Source organism: Hippoglossus stenolepis, chromosome 16 (genome assembly GCF_022539355.2).
Source record: "Hippoglossus stenolepis isolate QCI-W04-F060 chromosome 16, HSTE1.2, whole genome shotgun sequence".
NCBI classification, from domain to species: domain Eukaryota; kingdom Metazoa; phylum Chordata; class Actinopteri; order Pleuronectiformes; family Pleuronectidae; genus Hippoglossus; species Hippoglossus stenolepis.
This window is the reverse complement of record NC_061498.1, coordinates 6,819,228-6,839,178: the sequence shown is the minus strand read 5'-3', so window position 1 is coordinate 6,839,178 and position 19,951 is coordinate 6,819,228. Positions and strand designations below refer to the sequence as shown.

General features: G+C 43.4%; 1 protein-coding gene and 1 long non-coding RNA gene across 6 annotated transcripts in view; one reads left to right on the top strand and one right to left on the bottom strand.

Moving 5' to 3' along the window:
* Positions 1-9,318, top strand: part of LOC118123624 — a 28,465-nt gene extending 19,147 nt beyond the window's left edge. For 3 of the 5 annotated variants that reach the window (XR_007034898.1, XR_004698606.2, XR_004698607.2), the window contains 3 exons: positions 6,889-7,029; positions 7,188-7,247; positions 7,547-9,318. This is a non-coding gene — a long non-coding RNA (uncharacterized LOC118123624). Of the gene's footprint in view, positions 1-2,702; positions 7,030-7,187; positions 7,248-7,546 lie in introns of those variants that run through there. The other 2 variants (XR_007034899.1, XR_007034897.1) reach the window with 2 other exon arrangements.
* A 2,380-nt stretch (positions 9,319-11,698) lies between these two features.
* On the bottom strand, positions 11,699-15,489 carry wfikkn2a (info WAP, follistatin/kazal, immunoglobulin, kunitz and netrin domain containing 2a). Its single transcript, XM_035181893.2, has 3 exons — positions 14,932-15,489; positions 13,884-14,200; positions 11,699-13,650 (listed from the first exon to the last, which is right to left on the bottom strand). The coding sequence occupies exons 1-3, from the start codon at positions 15,148-15,150 to the stop codon at positions 12,450-12,452; spliced, it is 1,737 nt and encodes a 578-aa protein (XP_035037784.1). The 5' UTR covers positions 15,151-15,489; the 3' UTR covers positions 11,699-12,449.
* Between the last annotated feature and the right edge of the window lie 4,462 nt (positions 15,490-19,951).

Here is a 19,951-nt window from a genome sequence, read left to right as displayed (position 1 = left end):
TTAATTAGTACATGACATTTTAATTAGCTCTCAACACAAGATGGATGGGAATGTCATTAGTTTTGTACGATTTTAATTGATATCCAGGGGGAATTTGAGCATCGCATGTTATTATTGTTGTTGTTGTTGTTATTATTATTATCATCATTTTTATTATCCTGAGGAGGAATTATAGTCAATGTTTTTGACAGATGAAAATACAGGGTCTGAATGACAAAGATCCATCCAATAGCGGTTGAGATATTTAAATATTGACCAAAGGGCCAATAGATCAACAAACTGACACCGTTTGCAAATGACACCACGTCCCTACTAGTTTGTTATATTTAACACACTGAATAAAAAAACTAAACATGATGTGAACTGAGCTGTAGTTCACCGTTTGTCTGCTTTGAGCCCCGGTTGCAAGGTCCTTTCAAAACCATACTGAAACATGGCCTTTTCTGGAAGCTCGGTGTGGAGGGCTGTGTCAAATCCTGGCTCCTTTATACACACACACACACACACACACACACACACACACACACACACACACACACACACACACACACACACACACACACACACACACACACACACACACACACACACACACACACACAGATCCATTCATCACACAACTCACAGCCTACTCACTCACATGCCGAGTGGGCCGGCATTGTGTATATTGCTCTGAGCTTTCATAGCACCAAGGCCATTAGCATTGTGAAAAGCTAGATTGGGACACAGTGAGCTTGTGTTTGTGTATTTGTCTGTGTGTGTGTGTGTGTGTGTGTGTGTGTGTGTGTGTGTGTGTGTGTGTGTGTGTGTGTGTGTGTGTGTGTTGGCAGCTCAAGGGGCATGAGCTTCCATTTGTAAATAGAACAATATTACATCTCAGCCGATGTCTTTTTCTAAATGCATCCACCTCTGTGTGCTTTTCCTCTGGACGCCGTGTGTTTGTGTGTTTATGTGTCCGTGCAATAAATAGGAATGAGTGAGGTCACAGACTTTCACTACAAAGGCGCCCAGCCCAAGGTCTACTAGAGTACAAGCAGCCTTTGTCATGGCCATGTGTGGAGTGCTCTGTGCTGCATTACAATGGATCTGTGAGAGGAAGAGAGAGAGAGAGAGAGAGAGAGAGAGAGAGAGGGGGGGAGACAGCAAGGAAGAGAGAGAGAGAGAGAGAGAGGCAACTTGTATTGATTAGCAGGAAAAAGTTCCACCTCATACCTCATCTGCATTTTTACATGTTTGTTTAATTTTGAGGTTACATGTGGTTTGATAATCTGGTTCTTATCATTTTGCTTACGTGTGCGTGTGTTGTGCGTGTGCGTGAACATATTTCTGCAGTGATGGTAGTGTGTATTTATATACACACACACACACGTGTTTGACACACATGCACGTTATGTTATGACCTGGCCTGGTTTGCTCAAGGGGGACTGGTCATCAGCTATAAACAGCCCATACGTCAGACTTAATGTACAGCAACTGTGCAAGTGCAAAAAGTGCAGCAGGTGTGTGGTGTGTATCACAATAAACCCTGGTGGAGGTGCGCTGCGGCGAGGAGCAGGTGGCACGAGCGCCAGACTGTTGCCCCTGCGTTGATGGACACGTGTTGTTGCATTGTGTGAGTGTAGAAGTGTGTGTTTAAGAGGTGAATGTGTAGCATGTGTGAGGCTGATGAGGGACGTGCATGCCCGTCTGTTTTCTTTGTGCAATGTATCTTCAAGCCAAGCCAAGTGTTTTCTCTATTACATAACAAGTGTTACATGAATGCAGCAGAGTGATAAAGGCCACAGACAGACTGACTCACCGACCCCATAATACACTCTGCACCTGTCACCATGGGCCTCGATCACTAACAGCTCAAAACACCCACCCTAATATTTCTACTATCATTACTGAATCATACACAACAAAATAGAATATACTCCATAATTACCTCTCCAAGGAGGTTTTGTTTTCAGCCCTGTCCATTTCTTTGTTTGGCTGATATGTGTTTTTGTTTATCAAGCCACATTAGACCAAAACAGCTCAGTAGATTTTCATGAAAACTGGAGGAAGGTGTGGTGCAGGAAAGAACCCGGTACGTTTTGGTAAGGATCCGGATCAGGAGGCAGATCCAGGAATATTTTTTTCACTTCCTTTAACATTGCACGATTTTTCAGCAACAAATCGGTCACATTTAAGAAACTATTATCTATGAGTGTAATTTGGTGCAGGTTTGTTGAATTAAAAAGGACTGTAGGACCTTGGCGGAGGTATGGATTCTCATGTTATGTATATCAACACATAAACATCGGTGTGTTCATGGTGGTTTTCAGTGTTCGTGGTCAAGAAATGAGCTCGAGAAAAAACCAGCCACGGTGCAATCAGGCAACAGCCACCTCCTGTGTTTATTCATCCAAAACAACTCCAGGAATACATTAAATACTCAAAGTTATATAAAGGCATTGCAAAATACTTTGGTACCAAAAGACAAAGCAACCCTTTAATAGATTTTTTAAGAGTGTTTACAATAACTGCAAAAGCAAAGCTGCTGCTGCATTTTCAGCTCCTGTTCTGTCCCGAGACAATATCCTGAGCAGATGAGACTTCAAGGGGGATAATCGGAGATGCTGCGAGTGTGTGTGTGTGTGTGTGTGTGTGTGTGTGTGTGTGTGTGTGTGTGTGTGTGTGTGTGTGTGTGTGTGTGTGTGTGTGTGTGTGTGTCAGTCACACTGAAAGCTGGAAGCTCTGGCAGACGACAGCACATGCCATCTGCTGCTGTGCACCTCATAAGTGTTGTATACAAACACATATCGCCTCCCTCCGCGCACGTTAGCCCCCCCACCCTCCCCAGCGCCAAATGCACATCAAAGTCGACTGTAGCCGGAGGTGGAAACTAATGTCTGCTCAGGAAGACAAATTTGGGATCTGAGCTGACATTAGGAAAGATATTAGAGCTGACGCACGGCATCTGGGAGAGAGGCTCAAGGACAAAATCATATCACCTGTACATGTCAGGATATACATGCATACGCACGGCCACATTTTTAAGGCATGGGAATCAAACATCCATCCCTCCATTATCTGTACACCCTAGACAGGCCGGCAGCACATTGCAGGGTCTCCAATTAGCCTAATACTAGTCTACATGTCTTTGGAAAGGAGACAATTGTGGTCCATTACCAGGATGAAGATATAAGAACAGAATAAGAGCCACTATATCACTGCAGTATACATGCAGTCGTGAGACACTCTGCAGAAAGTGCAAAAGAAAAGAAGTGAAATGATTTTCTCCGATTATTTCTCGACTCTTCCACAAAACTTTTTCATCCCACTTCAGCTGGAGCTCTAGTTGTCATAGCAACACTTCAGGCGTATAGTCACATCCCAGGTCAAACTTTCTGTGCGATCCCTCCCTGGCCTGTGCCGATCTTATTCAAGCAGCCATCATCTAATTGTCTTAGCTTATTATTTTATTCCGGTCTGTTGGTTTTTCTTCTCTCTTCCCCTCTCTTTGCTGTTTTAGGACAAGATTTGCTCAGTGTTTCAGTTTCTCTCTGCCCCGGCATGTTCGTACTTTAATATTTATGACATAATGCATTTCCCAGCCCCTTGTAGCCCAATCTCGGAGGCTATTGAGGATCAGCTGATGATGAATCAGCCTCTGGGGTCAACGGCGAACATTTTGGGGCTTCTGGTGTAGAGAGCAGATATCCAGGCCAAGACTCTATCTTTCATTGGCCGTACACTGTTTACAACGAACGTTTCCCCTTACAAAACACAAACAACAATACTTTTTGTAGGTGTTTTAGGTCCAGATCACATAAGTAATTCTGCTTCTTTTGCTCTCCACGTGGACTGTTTACCAGCGGGCGACCAAAGCCTGCTCAAACATGAGTGGTTAAACTATAAATTGACACAAAATCCCGTCCCTCATCTACAGATGCTGCATATTCACATGCATAATCTACTTATAGAGGCCGCTTACACCCACATCAACATCAAAACTAAATGCCTGACCCTTACCCTGACCTAAGGCTTATTCTAACATGGCCCATAAACCAAGACTTAACCTTTAAACAGCTCGTTGAGTGTGTCAGAAGTTGAGGACTTAAAGGTACACAAACACTCACACACACAGGCCTTGATTAGATGAGAGCTGCACGTGAGGATTTCCACTGAAGTCTGCTTAGAAGCGTTTTCTTCGCAGCCAGCGCACACACATGTAAAGTAAACACACACATTTATCCTCACAACCACATGCACTCCTGCCTGACAAAGGCCCATCTGTGGCAGACGTCATTTATCTTGCTTTCTACCTGTTGATTACTAATCATCCCGTCTCCAAACAAAACTGAAAGGACAAATTATGCACCCGTGCAGCCCAGCTTCCCTTCCACACGGCGGCTTTTATGTTCAAACAAGCCCCCTGCTCTCTTATCGTGAGAAATGTTTTCGACTCATATGGTAATACGGCGGCGGGGAAAATAGGTTTATGGCTCTCCTGCCATTCACACACACACAGAGGGAGCCTCTCCATAACAAATGATAAAAGCATTGATTAATATTCATACTCTCTCGCAGCGGAGGAGAGGCACAAACTGTGGAGAAAGGAACCTGACTGCAATCTAAAAATAGTTAGAGCGTAACTTCTCTCTCTCGTTCTCTGTCTCCCTGACAGGCTCAGGCTTTTCCTTCCATTTCAAGCACTGAACACTTATGTAATGTTTCCCTTTGAAATAAGGTCAGACACCTAAGCCTTTTAAGATACATTAATGTGGGTGAGAAGGAGCCACTGCAACACCTCAGTGGTCTCTGTACACTGATGTTCTCACCATGAACAATGCTTGACCAAGTCCCAGTTTGAAGAGTAGGTTGGACGAACATCAGTGATTAATCAGAAATGGATTGTAAACATATACAATTCAATACAACTGTGGAACGGTCTTCAGGAAAACGATGACCGACCATGGAAACTATCTGATGTGCATATTTCTCAACCACCCCGAGGACCCTCTGTTCTAAACTAGGTTCTTGGTGTGGGACTTAGGGCCGGCCATTAGTCAGATGCTACAAATGCTAAGATGGTAACAAACAGGGAGAGCTGGTCTGGGGTTTCTGTGTTTGTGTGTGTGTGTGTTAGGGGGGGTTATAGTTAACTGAAAAATAGACAGTCGATTAGTTTGTGCAAAAGGTTGCTTAAGGTTTTTTTTTAATTGAAGTAGCTGTTGTCTTTCTGTCTGTCTGTCTGTCTGTTGAGTTACGAACCGATTTCCAAGAAATTTTCTGAAGCAACACGTTACTTTTTGGTGCGAATCTGGTTAAACTGGTGGATCCAGGAATAGTTTCTTTAACAGGTTGAGCCAGGACTTTAGCCTTTGGTAGAGGTATGCGCTCTCTGAGTGCCCATTGAGTTATGATTAATTATTATATCTTGATTGACTTATTGATAAAAGCTACTTTTAATGTGAACAATCATCAACCAAGTCATTTCCTTTTATATAGTGAACCTTGATGTAAAGATTGTGGGTTTAAAATCATGCAGAAATAATTGTAGTGTATAGATATACACATAAAAAACATTGAACGCTCTTTGAAGAGATACATCTATAGTCCCAAACATGTGTCTAGCATCTTACATTCAGCTTTAACTTTATTCATAGATGGATTTTATCAGATTTATATGTTTTTATCACGTCAATGTATTAAATGACTGCATGTGTGACAATCTAAATGCTGTTAAAGCAAAATTATTACCTGAATCTGCTTTTCCCTTCTGCTTTACACTGAGTTTCAGGTCATTGTTTTCGTTCTGTGGCCCTAAACTGTTCTGTTCGGTTCCCTCCCACTGATAGTAGGTCATAGTCTGGTTTATAGCAGCACCGTGCATCTGCACACTACGGCATGCAGACACAGGTAGTGATGGATTTGATAAAGGGAATCATCAGGGGTATTTTACCTGCATTCTTAAGTAAAGAAGTTTGACATATTCAGCATCGCTGCTTCTGACTCACTTGTCTCCACAGAGAACAACGTGAAACTGACCTCAGAGCAGCGGCTCAAACATCAAACCATCCGTCAAACCAACGTTTCCCCTGTCAGCAGTCTCACACTCCCTCCAGTGTCTGCAGTGCTGTATAGCACTTCAGCAGAGACCCGCATCCATTGGCCCCTCTGGTGCCACAGCAAGGCGGGGGGGGGGCTGTGAAGTCATTGTGGCCGTGAGCAGGACGAGTGCTATTTACAGTGCCTGTTTAGAAATGAGATCTGTGTCAATGAGAGAGGCCTGGTATATTTTCCACATGAACAACAACAGGTTGGTGTCTGGTTCAAACTTCTCTGGAGCACATGAGCTGAGAAAATAGATGTTTGATATGTTCATTCTGAGCATATAAGGCTATAATCGTACAGCATGTCCATTGGTCTTATTTTTGTATGTAAATGTATATTTTCTAATAAATGTTTATTACTTATTAATTTATTACACAGTGAAAGAAGAGTTGACTTGATGCATGTGCTCAGGAGCAGCACTGGACTTTGTTTCACTTTGTGGTCACATCAGAACTACAGGTTATTTGATGCCTGAGGAGTTTATGTCTACAGGCAATATATACGTCATTTATATAGAAACATTACTTTATTATTAATCACAAAAACATTACTTCACTTATGTAATAACAGCTTGAAAGCCTCCAAACCCTCTTGGTTCACATTCTGGATTTAAAGCTTGTAGAAAAAGAAAAACACAAGATTTAACAAGGAGCCTGTTTGAAGGTATTTTTGGTCAATCAAGAGCCAACTTAAAGCAACACTTTCACTAAGCAACAGCGCCCTCTGCAGCCACACATGGTGATTCATTCTTTTGGACTCCGTGTCTGATTTCTATATTTTTGGGCATTTCGTCTTTATTGATAGGACGGCGAAAATGTGCAATGGTGAGCGAGAGCGGGGAAGACACGCAGCAAAGGGTCGGAACCGAACCTGCGGCTGCTGCAGGAAGGCTAAGAAAACAAGGCCTATCAATCTCTTGACCTCAATTACAACACAACTGAACACGTAAATATTCCTCATGATCCCTCCTGAACCATAAATGCTGGTTTTTAATGACGTCTAAGTCTTTTTAACAGAGCCACAGTTTAACGTTAGTCTTGAACTCGTTAGACCTGATTCTAACAATTTAAGCTGCAACTTCCATTCTCCCTCTTCCACATCAGTTTCCTCTTGACCACTTGAAGTCCCATCCTCACAGGGAAGTCCAACTCTGAACAAAGCAGGTGATTCCTATAACATTGCTTCTACTGGTTAATGTAAGGATGCCAGATATACACACGGCATGTACATAAGTCAAGGTTGGAGTTACCAGGAGGAACATTCCTCCTCCTCCTCCTCCTCCTCCTCCTCCTCCTCCTCCTCCTCCTCCTCCTCCTCCTCCTCCTCTTCCTCTTCCTGGCTAAATGTGTCACACCTCCAGCCCGTGACCCTGTGATGTCTTTGCAAAAATTTTAAATTGTAAGTCACACATTACTGTACTGCACACTTTTCTGTCTCTCATGAGCCTCCCTTCTTTTCCAAGTTACAGGTGATGGGGATGAGTCACATCTACAGTCACTGAGAGCAGCTGACCTACGCTGCTGGGTCACATTAGGATGAAGGTCCTCGTCCCCATAAACAGAAACAGCATGAACTCTGCGTAACTCTCTGTGATGCTGGTTTGGGATTAGAACATTTTGTCCCGAGCATCCCCACCCCCTCCCCCCGTCTCTTTTTTTTTTTGGCCACTCCCCGCCCTCGCTTCCTCTCTCTCTCTCCGGTGTCTGTTTGGATTTTTGAAATTCTATGTTATGCTCTCTCTCTCTATCATTCCCCTTTAAAAGAAGAGAGACTGAAACTAACACTTGAACACACACAACAATTTAAAACTAACAGACAATTTAGGTGTAGGTGTGTAAGATACACATATTTTACTTGATGCATACATACTCCTGTGTATTTATGTGTGGGAGCTTGTGAATATGTGTATTAATATGTCTCACGTTGGATGAAGACTAGTTTTTAACGACACATTCAAATGGAGCAGATGCAAAAAACAATCTGAATTTGTGGGAGTGATCTCAACAGACTGAGAGAATTCAGTAACGGTTTCCACAGTCGTTTGTTTTAAGTGCAGTTCTGCCTGTATTTCCTGTACTGATTATCAGTGGTGGGAATTCATACAAGCCTTAAGGAAATCATACCGCGTTTGCGTTCAGTTGCATGTCAAGGCATGTGTAACTGCATGTTGACATTTAAAGAGATATTTTTAGTTCCAGCCTCGTCAATGCAAGAAACTGTCATCTGTCATGTTTATTATTCGTGCTAAAGAGGGTGTGGACAATGTTATAAATGAATGGTTGTTATGGAACTGCCACATTTTTTGTCCTTCCTCCTCCTCATAGATAAATACCTTCCTATTAACCTACCTACTGACCTACTGACCCGCCAACCTACCCAGTTAGGAAGGCTACTTCATTAAAGATCACCCCCTCAGGTCACCGTCTCAAGGTGCCTGTTATGAGAAACAAGAGATATAAGGTTTCCTTCGTCCCGATTGCCATTCACATGGTAAACTATATGTCCTGATGTCTCTATCGGTTGTCCACCAATGTGTTAGTGTTTTATGTGTGTGGGCGTTTTGTTTACAGTTTGTGGTTTTGTCTGTTTGTACGATCCTGGCTGCAAATCGATTTATACATTGAACTTTGAACCTCCTAACACCTGATCTCCTCCCTACCCACCTACACAGATATCCTAACTACCTACCTTCCCACCTGCGCAGCTATCTTACCTCCTTACCTACCTACCTATGCAGCTGTATTTATCCAGATGTAAAGCAGTAGGTATAGATGTAACAGAGAGACATGTGGTAACAGTGTCCTAGTTTCCCCTACATTGAGAAGGTACTATTTTTAGAAAGCAGGAAGATAAAGGGGGAAACAGATTCCCTGGGAGTTGACAGCAGCAGCTTCCTTTTCTGGACAATTTACAACCTCTTATGCTACGATGACCTTTCCCTCTTCATCGTTCACTCATGGAAGTCCTCCCTCTGTCCACTTCTCCTTTGTACTGTGCCCTTACCTTTCTCGGTTTCCCCTCTCGACACTTTGTCCTTCTCCTGCACTTTGTTCTCTTCTCTCCTGCTTTCATTTTTCCTCTTGATTTATGTCTCATCTCCTTCATACTGTGTCCTGCTTGCAAGCATACAGACCTTATGTTCCCCAATCATCTTCCTTCACCTGTCCTCCATACGAGGAGTGTAATACAGCAATGGTGATGTTGTGTGTAAGATTTAAAGAAGAAAATCAGTCAGTGTTTGGATGTTTTTCTTTGTAGTACCAAAAACTTCCACATTACATTCCCTTGCCACTGCCTGTTTGTATGTGAATTTACATACTACACTAATGCTGGTATATTTCTCATTCTATCATAGTAATTTATGAGTGTCAATATTTTCGTCCCTCCGCCTGTTCCCTTCCCATCTGGCAAATTTTGTATTCTAACTCAACACACAGACCAGCTGTGCTCTGGAGAGCTGCTACTGACACTGTGTGTGCATCTGTGTGTGAAGGTGCACACGTCAAGTGCAAGTATACATCCAGTGCATCAGGCGCAATCTACCAACCCATCTGGCTGACTGCTTGTGGAGGCATTTGTAGGGCGAGTGACACTGTGTTTGTGTGTTTGTGTTTGTGTGTGTGTGTGTGTGTGTGTGTGTGTGTGTGTGTGTGTGTGTGTGTGTGTGTGTGTGTGTGTGTGTGTGTGTGTGTGTGTGTGTGTGTGTGTGTGTGTGTGTGTGTGTGAACAATGAACAGGAAATTGCATATATTCTTCTTCCAACCGGCAATATTCAGTACACAGTAGAAGGACATATGTCCTGTAAACACAATGTTAGCTTAAAAAAACTAATTTGTTTTTATTCTTAGGCCTTAGAATTAATGACATTATTTTTTTTGATGCAAGTCGTGTTCATCTATGACAATAATTTGCACTCAAAACTCAAAACTGTATTGAGGTTATATTTTTATATTCATGTGCAGGATTGTGTCTTAACTGGGAGTTAAACTGACATATGATTATGTTATTCTGTGTATTCTTACACACTTATAATATTACTTTTATAAACCTACTGTGCTAAATATTGTGCTGCCCCCTAGTGGACAGCTGCATTGATTGCACTACACACAGAAAAACAACAGCACAAGAACTGTAAAATCCAACACTCTTTCACTTTTACTTGATGCTCAGCGAATCTTAGCACATTCGTCCATTTACTATGACTAACTGGAAACTTGCTCAGTAGAATTATGGGGAGAAGCTGCTGTGATGATGGTTGTAGCTGAAGTTTTACTGAGAAACCATGTAAATTATTCTGGATTTCTGAGGTGCTTTAGTTTTCTTCAGAGAAACCAACCAACCCACACCGAGTTCTTCACCGACACTGTGTCACTGAGGACGTTGCCCCCTCCCTCTTGTACCTGTGTGTGTGTCTGGCTTATTATTATGGTCTGTCTGGCAGGCTGCCTGGCTGGTGGTCTCTCAGTGAACTTGTTACTGGAATCAGCAGCCAGCTGTGATGAGCAGAGCATCAAGGGGGCCGCGTGGAGCTGGTCTGGAGCTCAGCCAGTCACTTAACACTTGTCAACAGCTCTAATGAAAGTGGCCTATTCCTTGGTGGCCTCTTTTTCATTAGGGGGGTCAGAGGTCGCCGCCGAAGGCTGGCTGTATGTCAGTCTGCGTTGTCAGACAGTTGAGGAAGACGGCGGAGGAAGGGGGATAAAGAAGGGGATGTGAGGGCAGAGGGGGAAGGGGGAAAACATTCACTGGTGAGTTGACTCCTTACGTTTTGTTTCCTGTACATCCTGCTGGTCCTGGTGCATTTAATTCTGAAGGCACCCTATGGTTTAGTTAAGCCCAGACTTACTCCTCACATGACATTGCACCTGTGTGCACGTTTATACTCATGCACGTTCTCATTTTTTCACTAGCCAGGATTCCCCCACAATCTTAGCTAGAAACTCTACAAAATACTTTTAATACTGTTGATGAAGAAAATTAAAAAGTCAAGCTATAACGTGACTTTACATGAGGTTTACATCCCCTTATTTCTACTTGACCTTCGCCTTCCATCCCTCTCTCTGTTCTCTACTATGGCTCTTAAGCACAGATGTGTACAACTCTGGGAAGGAAAGAGAGAGAATCAACCGACATCCCACTCCTCCTCCTCTTCCCCTTCACCCCGGCCTCTTGCACATGAAAGGGGCCGCACAAGGCCAATGGAGGGCCGGTGGGGTGTGTGTTATGCGAGGGCCCCAGACCCAGACACAACACAACACACAGCTCTGCAGGCCACCACAGCTGGGCTGGAATGTGACCTGCTTCAGATTTTAATGCCAGACTAGGCCCCCGTGTGTGTGTGTGTGTGTGTGTGTGTGTGTGTGTGTGTGTGTGTGTGTGTGTGTGTGTGTGTGTGTGTGTGTGTGTGTGTGTGTGTGTGTGTGTGTGTGTGTGTGTGTGTGTGTGGAATACAAGTGGAAAGAGGAGGACATGGATGGAGGAACCTCGGCTTCAGAGTGGAACATCCACTGCCCACATGAGTCTTTGAGGAATTTGGTCCCGAGCAGTGACAAACCTCAACAACAAAGCACCAGAAAGCAAGGACAATGTCATATTTTCTAAATTACTTTTATTTAAGTTGCCATCATATTATTCCATACAGGTTTTACCGAACACTAGCATATAATTGATAAAATAAAAATATGTCTCTCAAAGAATGAGAAATAGATCAAGAAAAATAAATATGACGCAGAGAAGTACACATACATATTCTGTAAATTAAAACAAAATAGATTCCAAGAAAATGGAACCAACAAGCTTATTTGATTCTGGTCGATGAACTGAGGCTTCATTGCATTATCATGAGCTCAAGGGCTCAGAATAGTTGTTATACAATGTCTATTATGGGTGATCCCAGATAAAGAGAAAGCAAACAACCTAATTGATTTAAAACGTACTGCTAAATGGACGACATTGCAGGAAATTACATCAGGAGAGGAAAACTATAATGTCATTTAATAAAACAGTTATGAAGATTAAATACTTTATACATGGTATATGTTTATATTCTACTTGCCTTTTTCAGTGTGTCTCGGGCGTTGACAGCAAAACTGTCTCGGTGTGATTCTAATAAGAAAGGACAGTTCTGACACAGCGTCTGAGAGGAAATCATGGATGAAAACGACTGATGATCAACTATGACACGTGATTATGAGACTTTGTCAAGGAGCAAACGAGGGAAAGAAAAGCATCTGAATCAGGCAACAGAACCTCTGATGTTACAGATGAGTGATTGCAGCCGGTCGCGCTGGTGAGGTCACTGGAGCTTATAATAATCTGAAAACAACGAAACTGACTTTCAGCGGTTGTGAGATTTTTAAAAGACTCTACTGGACGGCAGAGAAATCTTTGAGAAAATCGCATGTTTTCTTGTGGACGACCTCGCGGAGCTTCCTGATTCTGCGAGTGCTGGAGGAGCCCACGAAGCTGTCGGGCTGCAGGACGGCCATCCCGTTTTGAACGTCTCCCATGATGATGAGCTGCCCGTTGGCCACGGTGATGTTGGGGCAGGGACAGTTCCAATCCATGTTCAGAAGAGTCACCTCCAACGGTTCCTTGCCGAAGAACCTCAGACCCATCTTCTCATCCTTCAGGATCTCCTCCACGGTCACCAGGGCGTGGCCTGACTCTTGCTCCTCCGTCAGGTCCGTCACACGCCCCAGGATCACAAAGTCACTCTTGCAGAAGCTGGCGAGCATCTTGCCTCGAGGTTTACACATCTTGCAGTTGTGGTTCTTCGGAAACGGGCACATCTCTTCACAGGCCTCTTTGGACTCAAAGTTGTTCTCGTTGCCACCGCAGCCTCCGTAGACGAAGGACTGGCACTTCTTCAGGTCAGTGCTGTAGGCCCAGCGAGGCTCATAAGCCTTGCAAGGCCCTTGGAGGCTCGGGAGGCTACAGGGAGCCGCCAGATCTCCTCCACACGACAGCATGCAGGTTTCGTAGGTGTCGAAATGATTGCGGTTTTTGTTGCACTGGCTGTAAGTGAAGGTGAAGCAGTTGTTCCTCTTTGGTTCATAATACCAGCTCATGCTCTCCTCACCGCAGTCGTCTGTGTCCGGGCTCTTCAGGCACTCCTCGGCTGGAAAAGGCAGGTTTGTACTGTTCCCGTCTGCGCTCTTACCTTTCACTTCTCTCCTGATCACCACCAAGGGAAAGTGCGATGATACTCTCCCCCCAACATTTTTGGCTGTGCATGTATAGATGCCGGCATCCTGAAGCTGTGCATTGTATATGACCAGCTGGCCGATGTTAGTAACCACAACGTTCCCTTGTACGTGATTAGGTCTCATTACGATGTTCTCTTTGCCCTTCAGCTGCTTCTCCCAGGTGATTTCCGGATGCGGCTTCCCCGACACGTCACACAGGAAACTGGCCGTCTCTCCGACAAAAACAGCCAGCTGGGTGGGGCCGCTGTGTATGGCAGGGAGTTGGATGTCAGCTGGGAGGGTGGTCTGGAGGGCAGTGGTGGGATGGAGGGTGGTCTCCGCAGGGATTGGGCTGGTGTTCGGCCAGGTCAGGTGATACCTGTGGGTAGGTTGAATAAGAAAGGAATTAATCAGAGTCAAAGGCTCCTGTTGACATGACACAGAAAACTATACTATGCTGACAATCTGTACACAGTATACACACAGTTTTTTTTACACCGGACAAATTAGAGTTTTCAAATTTCTTAATTGTGATGACTGGAAAAAAAAATACAACTTTACCTTATCACACCAAAAACAAAAAGTAGAGGTCTAAAATACTTAACATGTTACCTGCAGGTGACCTCAGAGATAGAGATACCCTTGGAACAGGCCTCTGCATCCATGTAGCACTTGTTATAATATGTCATGCCGTCAGATGCACACGTGAAGTGGGGCTCCCTCTCGCAGCGGTCGCGGCACTTACAAACAGGCTGGCTGTCCCAGATGTCGCACTCGGACCCTTGCTGAGAGCACATGAACTTGTCGCAGGTGGCACCCTTCGGCATTCCAATGGGGCCCTTGTTGCCCTTGATGTGTATGTAGCGTGCGGCCACGCAGCTCTTGTTTCCACATACATTAGGGCAGCACTTTTCAAACGACTCACAGTCCTATGAGGATGGAAAAGGAACAAAACTTTTTGTACCACATATTTGATTCAATTTGGATAAGAGGGTCCTTTACATGCATGCTCTCAGTGTGGATGGTTCCACGATGACACAATATGAACAAGTTAAAACATATAACATTGCATTACTATTAAGACTTTTTTTGTTTGGTTTGGTTTCCTCTTGTGTTTTTCCTTTAACCCCCCCTCCCCCCAGGGGATAAGATTTATCCCACCAGGCAGTAATTTATGCACAGAGCAATGAAAAACAGGAATAATTGGGAGATGGTGATTTGGTTATTTTGCTGTTCAACATTCAGGGGAATCTGAACTCTTTATTTTCCAGTGGAGCCTCATATAAATCGTTAGGATTACACACAGGAGTTGGAGCTGAATATTCATGTTGCCCATTATTTTGGTTGTTTGTTCAACCTTGACAAATATTCAATAATTGCCATATTAAAAACCTCCATATTCAGTAGTGTCGGGAAAGTTGTGCAAAAATTCTCTGCAAGAGACAAAATCGGATATTTAACCATCGCTAGACATTGTTTTAAAATGTCTTTTAGAAAAAAAATTGAGATATACAGTCTGACTTTTTTATTTTAACCCTTTTGTGAAACACTTTTCTCAAATCAAATCAAATAATTCTGCCTGAGGTCGTGAAGAGATCAGCCCTATGTGGACTTCACGTCACTCCCAGCAGGCTCCGTCAGCACCAGCAGCAGAACTCACCTGGTCAGATTCACACTCGCGCATACAGGTGCTCATCGCGTCCACCCACAGGTTGGGGTTCAGCTCGTTGGGGCACAGGCCCGCATGAGAGTACACCACCTTCGCCGCGGACATGGGCATCGGCATCGCTCCCACGCAGCGGCTGTCCATATGCAGCAGGAGAGTGTACCAGTGTCCCAGGAGAAACCAAATCCATCGGGGAAACAGCATCCACCACATATCCGGCGCGCGTAAAAGAACCAGCGCGAAGGAAATCCCGAGGGGGGGGGGAAACAAAAAAACAAATCCAACGAGAGGCAGATTAGTTTAACACGAAATTAAAGTTGTGGAAAAGTCTTTGCAGTTGAGCCAAAGTACATTTGGGAGCGGAGGGAGCGGAGGGAGCGGAGAGAGGGAGCGCGCAGGAGCCGTGTGGCTGTGCAGAGCTCTCCAGGTCGGTCGCCCCTACGTTTAATAGTAGCAAGAGATTAAGGTTGCGCTGTGCAAACCCACGTAAGATCTAACTACATGAATTACAGTGACCTGTCTCGTCACACAGCAAATCCCAGCTGGGTTACAGTTATGATCAACTTAATTAAAGGAGGAAGAAAAAAAAAGAAAAAAAAAGAGTCGGGGACACCTGTGCGTAAAGCTCTGCTGCCTTAACCCTTAGCTTGCAAAGATGCTGTGGGGAATGTTATACATGTTTTGCCATAATGAAACATATAGAAGATAATTTTACTATAACTACAATTTAGACGTAACCTCTTAGAATAGTTTCTTTAGCACATTCGAAAATAAGGCTACTGACTACTGCCTATAAATTAAAAGACAATTTGTATTATAAAGCTTAGTCACACTTTCTACCCAGCTCCTTATTCTCACTTATCAATATTTACAAACCTCAGTTTACATTCCAGCTCATAATAATAATTATTAACACTATTACAATAATATAATCATGATATTATAATGGATTATAATATGATGTAATTATTGTTATGTGGATGTTTGTATTGTGCTGTATGATGCGTAAAAATTACACGTTGGTTACTGTACAATCTGCTGTTTATCAGAACTCTCAGTGTCCAGAAGATGGCGCCAAACTCAGTGCAGTCCCTCTACTCGATGACCCTGTTCGGATTTGGCGTCTTCTAAAAGTTCAATCTATATCATTCTATTATTATATAAAACTGTACATGTTTACATTATGAGTCTGTATATGCTTTGTGAAGGTTTTTGTACTCGTACACTTTAGACTTCTACGTACTACTTCTGCTTGTTCTTTTTCCTCTTCCACCTTCCTCCAAGTGTCTGTCCCACAAAAACCCTGCTACCGTCCAACCTCTATTATCTGAGTTGTCTCTTGTGGAAACCCAAACATTTTCCTTCAGAGTGCCTTTGAAACACTTTTAAATCTGCCACACTGGATGCAATAGCCATTCAGTTTGTTGCACGTGGTACGGAACGCGTTGTCAAATGTCCCGGATTAGAAGCCATAATGGAAATATGCACAAAAACGCAACATACACTGTGATAGGACAGTGAGTTGTCATCAGTACAGGTGTAGCCATCTGATTGACAATTTCCAGAAAGTCAGTATTTCGCATTTTTCAGTCTACGACACAAATGCCACGCTAACTGAAAAAAATCCTAATCTTCAAAGCATTGTCAATGGTAATGTGTGTGTGTGTGTGTGTGTGTGTGTGTGTGTGTGTGTGTGTGTGTGTGTGTGTGTGTGTGTGTGTGTGTGTGTGTGTGTGTGTGTGTGTGTGTGTGTGTGTTGATATGGAGTCTGTGCTTCCCAAGCTGAGTCCCTGCTGAGACCAAAGAGGCCCTGCTCTCTAGGCCGAACCCAGCAGTCCCAGTCTGGTCTGCTGTCTGTGAGCCCTCTCTGAAAACACACACATACACACACGGGTATTCTTCATGTACCTGCATCTATATAAAGTACTTAAGTATAAGTATAAAGTAAGACAGATACTGGTGGTACAGGTTATATCCATCATCTTTCTCTCCCTCTCTCTCTCTCACACACACACACAAAGTGCAAGATCTCAAATGTATGCAAATGCACAAACATAGTCAAGCTGTGTTTTCAGTGTCTGCTCTCCCACTCGCCCCCTCTGGCCCTCCACCCTTAACCTTCACCCCTCGAGACCCTGCATTCCCAGCATAGCCGACGCTGGGGCCACAGGGCACGTCCCATGTTGAATAAAGCCACGCGGAGGACCCCACGCAGGGTGCTCCGACGCTCAATCTGCCTTCAGGACGTGTATTGTCTGAAAAACAGACCTTGACTTTGACCTCCTCTGTGCCCCCTCGCCCGCCATCTTTCTGAGCACTGTCCAAAACAACTATGGAGCTCCCGTGACGTCTCCATTTATGTTTATTTACCGTGCAATATGGATGTTTTTCATGTTTACAACTTGTGAGGACATTTACTGTAATGATAAAAAAATCTATGAGGATGGAAGAAGTTTGTGTGGCATTTCACTTTATGTGCAGACTTTCTGGTTCGGCATATTCTCTCAAGTTTAAGAGGTTTTCATAAAAATAAAGCCGGGTTTAGTGTCTCATATAATATTCATTCCTAAAACACAACATCATTCAACTAAGTTAAACAAGGCATTTTTATTTAAAGCATGGAAGGTGTGATAAAAGAAACAAAAGGCCACAAGACATGAGATGTAAAGAAAAGTGCAACAGGAAACAGAGAGTTTATGGATAAAGATAAATCATAAAATATTCCGACTGTTGCCCTCACATCCTGGAAGAAATGTGTTATAGGGACAAGGAACAAAGTGACCTAATCTGTCTCTCAGGTCCTGTGTCACTTCTTTCCTTTGGACAAAACAGGATTTTAAATAGGAAATAGGTGTCACTCCCTAAAGTCTGTTGTCACCCATGTGGAAACTTCTTCCGTGTATGTGTGATGAGACAGTGAAAACATCAATGTGGGTTTAAAAACACAAGTGACTTTCTGCCAACTTAGAGTTCAAGGACCTGAAATGCTTCCCCTATGTACGTTACATCTGTATGACCCCGGTATTTAGTTTGGTCCTAAATATCCTTAAATTTGACTCAACAAGCCTTTAGCTTCACTGCATCATCTAATGGATTCTTTCCTTCCTTTATTCATACTCCAGACTAACAGCACAGTACGAATCAATCACGGGTTGTCCGGGTCTATACGTTAAAGCTACATCTTACTTCAGCATTAATCTTTGTGGCTTTACGGTGCCATGCATGCATTCGTGTTGTAAATAAGTAGCTCTGTATATTGGCTTTGTGCATTATGCCTGTTGGAGAGGGGCACAAACTGCACCGCGGGCCATAGTCCAAGCCCATCGGCCGAGGCACGTACCTGCGGGGAACGTCGCCTTCTGCCTCCATTGCTAAAATGCTCTTAGAGGTTCCTGACCATGCAGGTCCACAGCTTCTCTGGCCCACGCCTGAGGCCTGGGAAGCTGGCGGAGCTGGTTCGGAACAATGGACGTGTTATGACTGTTCATACTAAGCTTATTATGAGTGTCTCACTCCTGAACAAAGGAGAGCGACACGTCCAGCCACAGCAGGGCCCTAAGCTGATTCTTCAGCCCCCGTCTAGACACACAAGCCAACATGCCGGTGGACAGACATGCAGGCATACATGCCCGGATTCACAGGCCTCCAGCAAAATGCATATATCCTGATTGCCATACATTCCTCTGCCCCCATGTTTAGATTACACATACACACACGTTTAACCTTCTCAACGCTGTTCTGCACAGATTATGCAATATTTGTGCGCTCCAGATTGCAGCTGAACATCTGCTCACCACATGAACACTCATTTCACCGAAGAGGTTGTGGATTTCACAGATAGACGGAAAAGCTCAGTATGACCATAACTTAGGTGTTGTTTATGTTCTTTAAATCAGAACTGGAACATAACAACAGGCCGTGTTAGTTAAGTTCATCACAGGATGTACGACATCGGCTCGCTGTGCAAGACAAAGACACAACTACAGCTGGACCGGACAACAATACTGAGCCTCGAAATGTGGAACGATTCCAGATTTCTTTCGTGTGTGTTATTAATGCAGCAAACAAACTGGCACGTTTAATAAATAGTTGAAAGGAAGTCTAAATCAACCGCCGAACACATGTATCAGTAAGTAAAGGTTGATTTTCCAGCAGTTACAGATATATTTGAATGTATTTAACAATATCAACTTTATTTTACCTGGTTTAAGGTATTTTTTTTTTTATCAAACAGGTAAAATCCCGCTGGAACAAACACTGAAGGATATTTGATTTTCAAACTAAAAGCACTGGGGTGACGTCCTCGTTGATACACGGTGGCAAAAGAGAAAAATGCAGTGTATGGTTAAGTGATATGTCGATATCTACTGTGTGACTTTATTAATTTGAGTTAATAAATTAAGGAGTTTGCCTTTTCATTTATCCCGGAGGAATTGTAGGCATTATAGCAGATATACAACAACATATCCCATCGGCAGTGGAATCAAGGGCAGAAAGTTTAGTCAAGGGCAACGTTTATTATTGAGGAGTTTATTAGAATCATTGTATAGTTAGGATCTAATGTAAATATGTCATCAGCCTTTGAATGCTACACTTTAGTTTTGAAATGATTCATTCAAAACAGGGAAAAATCACTTTCAAACAGATGTTGACACACAAATGAAGATCATCCCCCTCAACAACTGGAGAAAAATACTTTTATTTTATGATTGCACATGAATTGTTCGAATTTGATTAAGAGTTTTGCATCGTCAGTTAGTCCTGAAACCTGAGTCGGCGACTTGACAACCGAGGCCTCATGTTTGCTTACTCTGAAAGATCCTATATACTCTAATGAGCTGAGTGCTGAAGGTGCATCATCTTGCACAGCAAGGACCAAGGCACCGAGACACTGGTGCATTTCAGTATAAAGATGAGACGAGCAAATATTAGAACATTTGTTAGTAGTTCAATTAAAGCCAAGCAGAATAAAACTATCTTCTTATTTAAATGGTAAGTAACTTCTGGTACTGTA

What these genes read in the sequence shown, in the direction of transcription:
- wfikkn2a (XM_035181893.2), bottom strand. Translation starts at nt 15,150, where the DNA reads ATGTGGTGGATGCTGTTTCCCCGATGGATTTGGTTTCTCCTGGGACAC. An exon ending in GCGAGTGTGAATCTGACCAG is followed by an intron (nt 14,201 to 14,931) that starts GTGAGTTCTGCT and finishes CCATCCTCATAG; the next exon opens with GACTGTGAGTCGTTTGAAAA. An exon ending in ATCTCTGAGGTCACCTGCAG is followed by an intron (nt 13,651 to 13,883) that starts GTAACATGTTAA and finishes ACCTACCCACAG; the next exon opens with GTATCACCTGACCTGGCCGA.